The sequence below is a fragment of the Hippocampus guttulatus genome, chromosome 3 (genome assembly GCF_054856545.1).
Source record: "Hippocampus guttulatus isolate MCC_2025c chromosome 3, RoL_Hgut_1.0, whole genome shotgun sequence".
Lineage (NCBI taxonomy): Eukaryota > Metazoa > Chordata > Actinopteri > Syngnathiformes > Syngnathidae > Hippocampus > Hippocampus guttulatus.
Genome location: NC_141263.1, coordinates 5435805 through 5447500, shown reverse-complemented (window position 1 = coordinate 5447500; position 11696 = coordinate 5435805). Strand labels below are relative to the sequence as shown.

At 42.3% G+C, this 11696-nt stretch overlaps 1 protein-coding gene across 2 annotated transcripts in view; it reads right to left on the bottom strand.

Annotated features, from left to right (window-relative positions):
• adamtsl5 (ADAMTS like 5) overlaps nucleotides 1-2653 on the bottom strand; it is a 40349-nt gene extending 37696 nt beyond the window's left edge. For both annotated transcript variants that reach the window (XM_086107229.1, XM_086107230.1), the window contains exon 1: nucleotides 2149-2653. In XM_086107229.1, coding sequence (XP_085963355.1) covers nucleotides 2149-2171 — 23 coding nt within the window. In that variant the 5' untranslated portion in view covers nucleotides 2172-2653. The remainder of the gene's footprint in view (nucleotides 1-2148) is intronic.
• Nucleotides 2654-11696: the final 9043 nt, after the last annotated feature.

Genomic DNA, 11696 nt, shown 5'->3' with positions numbered 1-11696 from the left:
TTAAAAATGTTTACGCCACATTGGCAGTTCCATGCTTCCGTAGTTGATAAAGCAGAGCGGCATGTTATTCAGCCTGTAGATAACATGACAGACAGTTGGGCACATATGTTAGTACAAGAACACATCTGAGTGACAGGTAAGAGTCGGGCAGGATGCGTTTTCAGCACAGTGAGCAGTCACGCCCCGAGCAACCGGCAACTGGGAGGAGGGCTCGATTTTTCGTGATTTTGGAGCCTCGTTTGTTATTGCTTTTTTAATTCATTCAATTTGGCAGGCTTGGTCACGCTATTCTCTTTGTTGTGTCAAATTTAGAAGAACTTTTTCACTTTATGGTTTTTCACTTTAATTTTGCTCATATTCAACACCAACGCGCCTGCGAATTTAGTCGGAGTAATACTGTGCACTCAAGAATACTGTACATTTAAGCTCCCCTGTAAATATAAAATGCAGTCTTTTTTTCTCTTCCTCCCCAGGAAAAGTGGAGGAATTATGTTCGTCGCAAGAGGACATGAAAATGACAACACTGTACGTAAACCAAATTACAGTCCTCTTTTTGAAGCTGCATTTATGCTTGTTGTTCCACGCTACGTTCAGAGGTGCTCAGAGGCATGGTGGCTGTTTCCCAAACAAGCATTCCTTCATAGAGATATCACAGACGGAAAAGTTGCGCTGAGCCAAATCCTACCTTATCAGCTCATCGACTTGCAGACCAATCACTGCGACATACTGTCGTTCATCGCACAGACAGCCCCTATAATTCCTCTTGACACATCACATCAAATGTAGCACCTTAAAGGCTTAAAGCACCGAGATATTCCCGTTGTGTTTTCACGAACAGTGCAGAAGAGGACACAACACAGCCAAGGTGAATTGAAGGTCATGACATTCAAAGACAGATTAAAGATAAATAGAGTTTGTATACACAGTTGGACCAGCGGATTTGACTTTGTGTGTGGGTCCGCTTTTGAGGGGCTTAGATCCTTTATAGTATTATTTATAGCTGGTGACATGGATGAGATAAATGCGGTGCAGCAGCATAGGTGGAACTCAGAGCAGGGAGTTGAAATATCCCAAAAGTGGCATGATCTCACTGATGGCAGGAAGCGCTTTTCAGCAGACTGAATATGACCTAAAGGAAGTACACATGCATGCTACATGCGCAACTGCAGACATACAGTATCTCACTGCCAAGTTTCTCTCAGGTATACAGTATATTGTGCAATGAGACATCATCAGTGCCACCGGGAAATTGTTCGGTTTTGCTTAATTGTGAGAAAAGTATATATTATGTGTGTGTGTGTGTGTGTGTGTGTGTATATATATACACACACACACACACACACACACACACACAGTCACAATTTTCTTCCTCAAAATGAGTTGGATTTAACGTAACCCTGGCCACTGGCGCAGTAGTAAATCAAATGTGAAATGTGGGCCGGCATAGTAGTGGTTGTTTCTCAACCCAGAGGTTGGGGGTTCAATCCCTGGCTGCTGAGACCTTGTCGAAGTGTCCTTGAGCAAGAGACGGAACCCTCAGTTGCTCCTGATGACGCAGCATCGGGAGGTGAATGAGGAAACAGAGTAAAGCGCTTGAAGTACAAAAAGATAAGTGATGTACAAATGACAGTCCATTTACCTTTCTCATCTCATCAAAGTTGATTTGAGTCAAATCTAGTGGAGCCATACTGACAGGCAGATAGACGAAGAGACAGACAGATAGATAGATAGATAGATAGATAGATAGATAGATAGATAGATAGATAGATAGATAGATAGATAGATAGATAGATAGATAGATAGATAGATAGATAGATTGATACTTCTCACAAGATCCTTTGACAGAATGACGTTTCAAAACAACACTTTCCACAATGGGGAGTGTTTGGGGAGCAATCAAGTTTCCCCGGAATTTATCACCTCCCGTCCATCAGACGTTAACGGCTTTGCAGCCACTTGCAAGAAAAAGAACTCAAGGTAAATATTTGTATTTGAGGCTGCTCATCGTGTCCTTTGAAAATACCCAATTAGTCTCCAATTAGCATATAGGTGAAAAAAGCTGATGACTGGCTGGAAGCTCATCTTGATGCAATTCCTGCATTTCGCTAGGTGACAACCCGTTTTGAAAGTCAGGGTGTCGTTTCTTACCTTGCGGATGAGGAGGAGGACATCGTGGTGGTTGGTACTCAATCAGTCACGTGCTCTTCAGTTTTCTTCTCATGGTGTCAAACGGCACGGCTCAGGTGCACTCTGCATCCCAGCTGACAGCGTCCACAGTCGGATTTCAGAACCTTCCATGGCAGCCTCCTCTCTGTACCGGCTTCATCCAGAACGCTTCAAAATTCTTAAACCACTCTCGCCACTTTCGGGTGTCAAAATCACATCGAAACGGTCTTGTTTAGAGGGGAAAAAAGGCGATATTATTCTCGAATTAAATAACAAACGAAGCTCGCACGCTCAAGTGACTTTCATTTGGGACTTTCGCTTCCAAGCTCCTGTGTCTCTCTACTCAAAGTGGACTGAGTAATACTGCGCTGTACTACTTCGTGCCTTTTCTTCATTCATAAATCCAAACAAGTCCAACGCGTACTACAATTAATTTTTTTTAAAAGCCTGCAAAGTGCACACGGCCAACTGAAAGCAACAACTTGGCCAGGAGACATTCCGTTTGTGTGAACGCTTGTCAGAGTCTCTCTCTCTCTCTCTCTCTCTCTCTCTCTCCCTCCCTCTCTCTCTACCTGAGCTACATTCCTGACTCTCCCCTCCAATCACAGCTCAGCTCTTCTCTGTCATACTTTTTGCTCTTGGCTTATGTCAATAATGAATATGTATTCTCATCAGAGGTGGCAAAAGTACTTCCACATCCTAAAAGTAATCATACAGATACTTAATGCTTACGTAAAAGTTAAGCGTTTGTGTGTGTGGACATATATACAAACATGTTCATGCATACATGTACATACACACTGAACTAAAATCTAGATTTAAAAAAAAATCATTTACATACACGCGTTTTGATTAAAAAATAATCGACCCCTTTTATTAACTCACATAGGCGTCATGTTGAGAAGAAGACAAATCAGGTCACGTTGTTAGTTAGCTTGACTTTTGTTCCCTTTGATTTGCCATCATAGTGAATAGAATAACAAAAACTGCATCTGAAAATGTATGCCTTAAATACTGTAGGCTCTGGGGTTTCTCAGTTTAGACAGAGATTTGTTTTCATGCTCGAAGCCAGTGGTTTTTCAGCTGAGACAATTTATGCATCATGAATCATTCTTGTAGTCGACAAATAATTCTCTGAAATAAAACCACGGATGGAAAATCTCTTGCATCTCAGAATCGTTCATTCAGATTCACGTTCCCTCCCTTTTGTTGCTGTCCCTGATTTTAAACAAGATCTTAGTTGTGGTCGCCTTTGCTTCTATTTCAGTCTTTTTTTTTTACATCATGTCATCATCCACGGAGACTGCAAAAGTCGCAAGCTTAATTTGACAAAGCAAGGAAAAGACAGTCCAGACATCTGTTTTCAAGTGTCGTCAGAAAAGTGTATACATACTGTATGTATAAGTAATAATATAGGCCCTACAGATACCGGAATAATCTACTTTCGTACAGTAATTAAGATGTAGCAGTGCCCACTACTGTAACTTTTTTTCCTACTAGGAAGAAAGTGGACCCTAATCTAATTTTAGGGGCTCAAGCAGAAAATTTCGGGGCACGCAAGTCGAATTGGCAGAATTAATATTGAATCCACTCCTTTTCAATATATTCCTGAAAAATGGCCTGACGTGTAGAGCAGAAGTCGGCAATAAAAAATATGCAACAGTATTAATTACACAGGCGGCCGGGTGATCGACTGGTTAGCGTGTCGGCCTCACAGTGCAGAGGTACAGGGTTCGATTCCGGCTCTGGCCTTCCTGTGTGGAGTTTGCATGTTCTCCCCGTGCCTGTGTGGGTTTTCTCCGGGGAAGTTTCATGACTGAGGCCGTTTGTCAATTCTTTCATCTCTCAATGCAAAATTGATATCATGTCACAACTTGACTTGCTAACAGACACACACCACCCGCGTTCCATCAAAAGAGCTTTTGTTTTGCTCTAAAATTCCCTGTGAGACACAAATTGCAAGAAATGGTTGTGCTACATTGCTCAGGTAGTCTTGGTGTGTGCTCGATGAGTTCATTCTTATAGGAATTGCAATTATTTCCATCACAAGACATGAGACAGACAGGGCAACGATAGTCCCTTGTTCAGGAAGACCTGGTAATGGTGAGACACCCTGGGTGCCCCTATCTGAACTCAAAGAACGGTCTCCAGCCCCTACCTTAGTATGTCACACGACCTTTAAACTCCGCCACAGTGGGGATATCTTATCAGACCCTTTAAGACAGCTTTAAGCCTTGACCTTGACTTCACTTGCAGACATAACAGGACGGTGTTGGAGGTGTGTTCCTTAAGGCAACAGGAACTCCAGTTCATTGTCTCACGTAAGGAGAAAATAAGTGACTTTTTCTTCAACGTCACATTGACTTTTTTTAACGCCATACTTAACAAGTTTTGCTCTCCTCAATTAACGTTTTAAAACTTTCAGCCCCATCCAAAATGACTACAATTTGATCAGTTCAATCCATCCAGCGGTCCCTCTCCAAATGTGTTGAACTTTTACACATTGTTAACAGACCTTCTCTGACTGTTTTATTAGGTTTACTACATTGTTTGGTTGTTTTGACCCCTTGGGGGTCATTGAAATGGTGTAAACGCTATTTTTGGACAGACCTTTTAATGATATGCACAGCTGCAGTATTTGGAAAAAATACAGTCAAGCTGACAGTGATACATCAATATAGAGGCTACCAGGGACGTGCGGTCAGGGGAGGCAGGTGAGGCAGAGCCTCACCTCTGAATGCGCATTGCATTGCGCAATCATCACAAACTGGGTTGATACATGCAACTGGCTCGTGCTGCTTGCCGTATATCTGCATGTCGCAAATATAATGTTGAGCCAATTGAATAAGCTACCCTTTTTGCTTTATATATTTGTAAATCTGACACTAAAGGAGTCAGTGCCTCACCAACCATGAACCTCACCGCACGCCACTGGGGGCTACCAAACCTGAAGTGAATGAGAGATATGGATGGTTCTGGCTCTGTTGGTGGAGTGAATGTGGGAGGAAACCGGAGTACCCGGAGAAAACCCACGCAGGGCTAGGGAGAACATGCAAACTCCACACAGGAAGGCCGGAGCCGTAATTGAACCCTGCACCTCCGCACTGTGAGGCCAATGTGCTAACCAATTGAGCACCGTATCGCCCTGCACGGGTGCCAGTCTACCGAAATAGGATCCTCGGTGTGGCCAAATAAACTGTTTGGTGCAGTCTTAAAAAGAGAGAAGGGACTAGTGAGCTCAGCAACACCAAAAGACCAGGAAGACCACGAAAAATATATTTGGTGGATGCATGCTTTCCCTTGTCAAGAAAATCCCCTTCACAACAGTTGGCCATATCAGGAAAACTAGAAGTGTATCCGTCTGAGTCAACAAGAAAGTGACAACTTCATGTGAATAACGACAAGGTTTTCACCAAAAGTTGTAAAACGTTGGTGAGCCTCTAAAACCAGAAGGCCAGATTAGAGTTTGCCAAGAAAAATCTAAAATAGCCTGTACAAGTTCAAGAACAACAACTTGTGAAGGTGACAGTGATTTCTGATTATGCTGGTTTGTGCTACTTTTGGTCCCTTAAAAAGGTGGAGGAACATATAAAATGTCTTGTAATAAGATAAGATATCCTTTATTTGTCCCACACTGAGGAAATTTACATTCCTACATCGTTCAACTGGTTTGGATGTAAACACGCTCAAATTAAAGCTCAGTCTGCACTTATCGCACATCTTGACCTGTACGGGAAAAGGCAATTAGGGCACCCAACACTAATGTTTTCATTTTTGGGGATGGTTCACTGATTTTCCATTTTGCTGTTGCTATTGCCTGGGACAATGAGAAATGATATAAATTAGTCGTTTCTCACTACACCACAGTTAAGGATGTTTTGTTTGCAATCTCACTGAACCCTTGAGAGTCTCAAGTATGTTTTAAGACTCCAAGTCTATTTTAGTTTGCGCTTAAGGTCAGTGAACGTAAGCACAGTCTCTATGAATAGTCACGTGTCTTCAGTTTCTTTCATGTTCTCTCAAGTCCTCGTTTATTCACTGTTTTAGTTTATCAAACGCTTCACAAATTGTGACACAACTACTTCCAGTGAGCCATCCAAGCAATGATAAATGCCATCTTGAATAGCTATAAAAATGAATTTCGTCACAGCTGCACGGTGGCGTCCTTCAGCTGTGTTCTTGTCCCTGCTTGTAGAAAGATTTTCCTCATAGTTTCACCCTGATAATTGTTCATCCCACTCCACATTTTAAGTCCTGTGTGTTTGCTGAGAGGCAGCAACAGTCGGACGCGTGTTGACAGTAATCATCGCATTCATGCACTTGTGTGTGGTATCTTTTTCATTGTGCGCATTTGGTCGCAGTGTGCCGCTCTGTAATCAGTGCCCAAGGAGACACTTCGGTGTTCCAACAAGACTTAAAAGGGGGGTTCTTCAACCCCTCTCCTACCTCTTTCAGCTTTTTACTGAACTGGCAGTCTGCCAGTGTAACAGTGTCTTGGCGGTTGGACCGGGTTTCGCACACTGACAAAAATACCGTCAATGTGGAGAATCATATCCATTGCAGAGGAAATATGCTCAGGAGTAGGATTTTGATATGTGGAAATAAAGAAATGAAAGCGCCTTTCTCATGAATATGTTATCTATTTCATTTGGTTGTCGTTCGTATTAGTTTTACAGGCACAGTTGGTGACTCTTCTCAGAGAGAGTCGGGGCAAGGCATAAGCGAGCTCAGCGGCTGCTTGAGGCTGCTGACCACTAGAGGGGACCTCAAAAGAATGAAGATGTATGACATTTGGATTCCTATTGAACCTTCAGCTTTGGTGTTTAGCTGCTAAAGATAGCATCATCATCACTGGCAGGGTCAGTGCTCCTTCATGTAACTCTAACGTTAACATTTAGCAACCAGCAGGGTAACGCAGGTAACGTATTGATGCTAGCTCACTCACCCGTCCGTCTTCGACATGCACTTGAGTTCTGATTTTAAGGGTGAATCGTCGTCTTTTGTGTTACCGTATTGGCCCGAATATAAGACGGCCCTGATTATAAGACGACCCCCTCTTTTTCAAGACTCAAGTTAGAAAAAAGACTTTTTGAACACCAAATTAATTTTTATACAGAAAATAATTACAGTACATCGGAAACAAATGATTATAACAATATATTTGAGAGAAAAAGCATATTATTTTGCCTCATTCAAATCTAAAGTGCAATCACATTCGTAAATGAATGGCTTCTGGTTTTTGAAATATAAATCACATCATAACTTCTCCTCAGCCGCCGGTTAACCTGGCTGATTTTTGACCCACTTTTCTCCAGATTGTCACTACGTTTCTCCATTTTCTGTTATCTCTTCTATTATTTTTTCCTCTTTTCCTTCTTACCGCTATTTTTTATTTTTGTTCTTTGTGGCAGGGGTTCACTTTGGCCTGGGAAGTCAAGTTCAAAATTCGCTTCATTGATATCTGGCGCCATCTAGCGTCGTGAATGGGTGTAATGTCTAGACCCCGAATATAAGACGACCCCCACTTTTTCAGTCTTATTTCAATGCAAAAAAACACCGTTTTATATTCGGGCCAATACGGTACATCTAATATGCTGTATACTTTGGTCTTTTGTGGTGTTTGATGACATTGTTCCTACAATTAATGCTATAAATTATGAGGAATGGCGTTGTAGGCTATAGCTGGTCATAAGTGTCAAAAGCTAGCTTGCTTTTTAAAAAAATTGTTTTTTTTACTTTTCTCATTGAATTCTAAGGTACGTATTTGAGGACATGCGTGCCAAGTTACTTCCAATTTGTACGATGCCGAATAAAATAATACGGTGCCAAAATGTTCGTCCTTGAACTGCGGTCGGGAGAGGCATGGGAGCCGTCCCCCGGGATAAGACAGAGGTGCGTTGTCAGCGATGGTGTGCGAATCTGGTGGCCAAACAAACAATAGGCAGATGGGGTTTGTATTGCCGGGTTGGTTTTAATGGCAATCATAGTCGTTTGCTACGCTTGTCTCAATTCAAAATGCTTCTCTTTGCTCTTACTTGTCCCTACAAAGCCGCACAGTTTCGTACAGACACTGCTGAGTTTTAGACTGTGAGGTTAGTTTCAATCACAGGCCATTCTATTGTTTGGAATTAGAAAAAAAGGAGTCATATTTGCCCGCTTTTTCAAGTCTTTAAAATGTCACACCTTAATTCTTAACATATTGTCAAAATTTTAACACGATTGTGTTCCTCTATTGAAGCTCAGTTTGGTGTCATTGGTTTTGCTGATTAAAAAAAAAAAAGATGTGAAGCTTGTTGAAACTTGTCATGTACCTACTTAGACAGTAGGATCATCAATAGTATGTACTGTAGGGTAATAATAATTATGCCCGCTGATGAATTTCATGAGTTTTATTTTTATTTTTTTTTACAAAAAAAAAATCCAAGTTGATCTTTTTAAAAGACCAAAACTCATTGTGCACCCAAAGTTATGGCTGCTCAGCTGCCATATTGTATCAAGCTGGAAAAGAGTCAACCAGATAATCTGCACCGAATATAACGTTATGTGGAAAGAAACCCCCTCAATAAGCTTTGTACATTAATTGCCACAAGCTTTTCTTTTCTATGACACCAAACTATGATCTATTTAAATGAAGTTCTCTCCAGTCCATCATGATTGCTCGGGAGCAATTTGCCACCTCATGGAGCCAAAGCAATATTTGAGAAATAACTCTGGCCTACGCACAAAAAAATAGCAAATGGGTGAGTGTTTCAGTTCATGACAGAAATACAGGCGAAATCACCCCAATACCGAATAGCCCATGCGCAGCAGACTTCCACTGTACAAACAGTCCTAGTTCAAACAGTTCCAATATCAGACTGGCAAGTTTAATGAAATTTGGAGACATTTTGCAGTGGAATCACTGCTTTGTGTTAAATATATTGTTGTATACGGAACAGCCCTTGGCTACAGGCAATTGGAGGGTTTGTTGGGCAGAAATTAAATGCCCCCCCCCCCCCCCACTTACACTGTCCTGCTTTCTTTTTCTCTCCTCCTCCTCTTTTTTCTTTTCAAACTCTTGGATGCATAGCCCCTCTTCATTATTTTGCATGACGTGCAGTTTAATAAACGGAATGGACTTTCAAAACGTAATCGTCACTATACTGTCGTCCGCCACAAGATGGCCCCCAAGCCAGAAGCCGGCTGGCTTGCCTTGTGTCAAGAATCACCTCTGACCATGCCCAAAGCATTACCTCCCGCCCCCGCAAACTAACCAACTATCAAGAAATACTGGTATGATTTTCCAAATGAAAAAAAAATGTGAAAAGGCATGTCGTGTTTATTTTTAGGATGCCGGGATGCAGATGCTGGGAGAGTGACGCAGCTGCCGTTGTGAGGGCCTCCAATAACATCATGTCACTCAGGCCAGCAAATTTGATCCCGAAGGGAAGGAGGCAGCATGTGATCTGTGAATGGAAGCCTTGATGTTCTGGTCTGGCTTGTGGCATTTGTTTACATGTTATGCTCAGCCAATCGGATTGCATCATTGCAACCACGGGAACATCTGCTTCCAATAAGCCACACACAAATAACTATTTGGATGGATTGGATAGATAAGGAGTTATTTTTACATGCACGCATGCTCAGTCGCTGCAGCTTTCTTTTCGCAAATGAAGGGATTTGTCAAACTGCCATGCCCCTGACATAAAACAGTGCGTTTGGACCACTTCAAGCCAGTTACCTAGGCATGTGATTTATGCGCTCGCGGGTACATCTCTGACACTCTGCAGACTTTGGTGGTTTATTCAAATTCACACGCAAAGGAAAGAGCCTGAGGTAACATTGCTGTATTGTGGACAGAGGCAGCAGATGTTCCTCATCCACACTTCTTGTGTGGACCACCTCGACTCATTGGTCACCTTGAATATATAAAACAAGACGTTTGTGTCTCTATACGTAATGCATTTGGTTCGCGCAAGAAATCTATCTAGCTGTCTACACTGGCTTGCGAAAGTATTCGGCTCCCATGAACTCTTTGACCTTGCGCCACATTTCGGGACTCATACATAAAGATATTAAATTGGATTTTATTTTATTTTTTTGGTGAAGAATCGCCATCATGAAGTGGAACGAAATTCATACAATATATTAAATTGTTTTTAGAAAAGTGGGGCATGTAAAATGATTTGTCCCCTTTACTGTCAGTGTAGCCAACTCACTCCAAAAGTTCCCTGATGGTTTGGTAACGATCCGATGTTCACCTAAATGACTGATGATGATAAGTAGAGTTCAGAGCAGGATTAGCCTCGGTCGGTGGTCGGCAACCCGCGGCTCAAGAGCCGCATGCCGCTCGTGATGCCGTCCTAGTGGCTCCCTGGAGCTTTTTCAAAAATGTTTGAAAATTGAATTTGCAGGGCGGGATGACAGGCAGATGGGGCAGTGGCTGTTGTAAAAAAAAACAACCCAGCGTTTCATGTACAATTTACCAAGGGTACTGGCAAAGAATGGGAATGAAAAGCATTTTTCAACAGTACACGTGAGCTACGATAGTTAACACGCTGCAAAAGTGTGTCCCATGCTTCGTTCATCTTAGCAGCCGTTATGGCTATTGCTCATGATGGCATGCATGTGAAAGTGTGTGCGTATGCGCGCGTGTGCGGTCACGGGTCGATCTCGGAGGTTGGTTGATCGAAAAGTAGATCTTCCGTCAAAAGAGGTTGGGCACCCCGCTCCCCAGATACACTGCAGGGAAAAAAATAATCATGAAGGCTCATTGTGTATTTGGGGCCATCTTCCTCATTTTGATAGTAGGCTAATATAACTAATATAGATACTGCATGTGTTGCCTTCATTATAAGGCTTATATTTGCTGTTGAATTTTTTGCGGCTCCAGACATATTCTTTTTTTTTTTTTGGTCCAATATGGCTGTTTAAACATTTTGGGTTGCCGACCCCTGGCCTATGTTATGAAAAGATTTCACAAGCTTTAAACATCTCACGGAGCACTGGTTCGATCAACCACATTGAAATGGCGAGAGTATCTGACCACTGCCAACCTACCAAGACCTGGACGTCCCGTTAGACTTCTTACAAACGAGGAGAGCAAAGATTCAGCCAAGAGGCCCATCATCGCTCTGGATGAACTGCAGTGGTCCACTGCTAAGGTGGGAGAATCTGTCCAAATGACAAGTATTTGTAACACACTGCACAAATCCAGCCTTTTTGGAATTGCGGCAAGAAAATAGCCATTTCCCCAAAACAGCCATTAAAAGTCCCGGTGGAAGTTTGCCACTAGCCACCTGAGGGTCACACCAAACTTGAGGAAGAAGGTGCTCTGGTCAGATGAAAGCAAAATGAAACTTTTTGGGCTAAATCCAAAACGTTAAGTTTGGCATAAAAGTAGCACTGCACATCTTGAACCAAACTTTGAACCGCACCCTCTCTGTTAAGCAGATGTGGTAACCACCACTATAACTCTGGTCCTCAACTTTTTTTTTAATGTCACGGACCGGTTTAGACAAGTACGGTACAAGCTTTTGGCGGACCAGCAA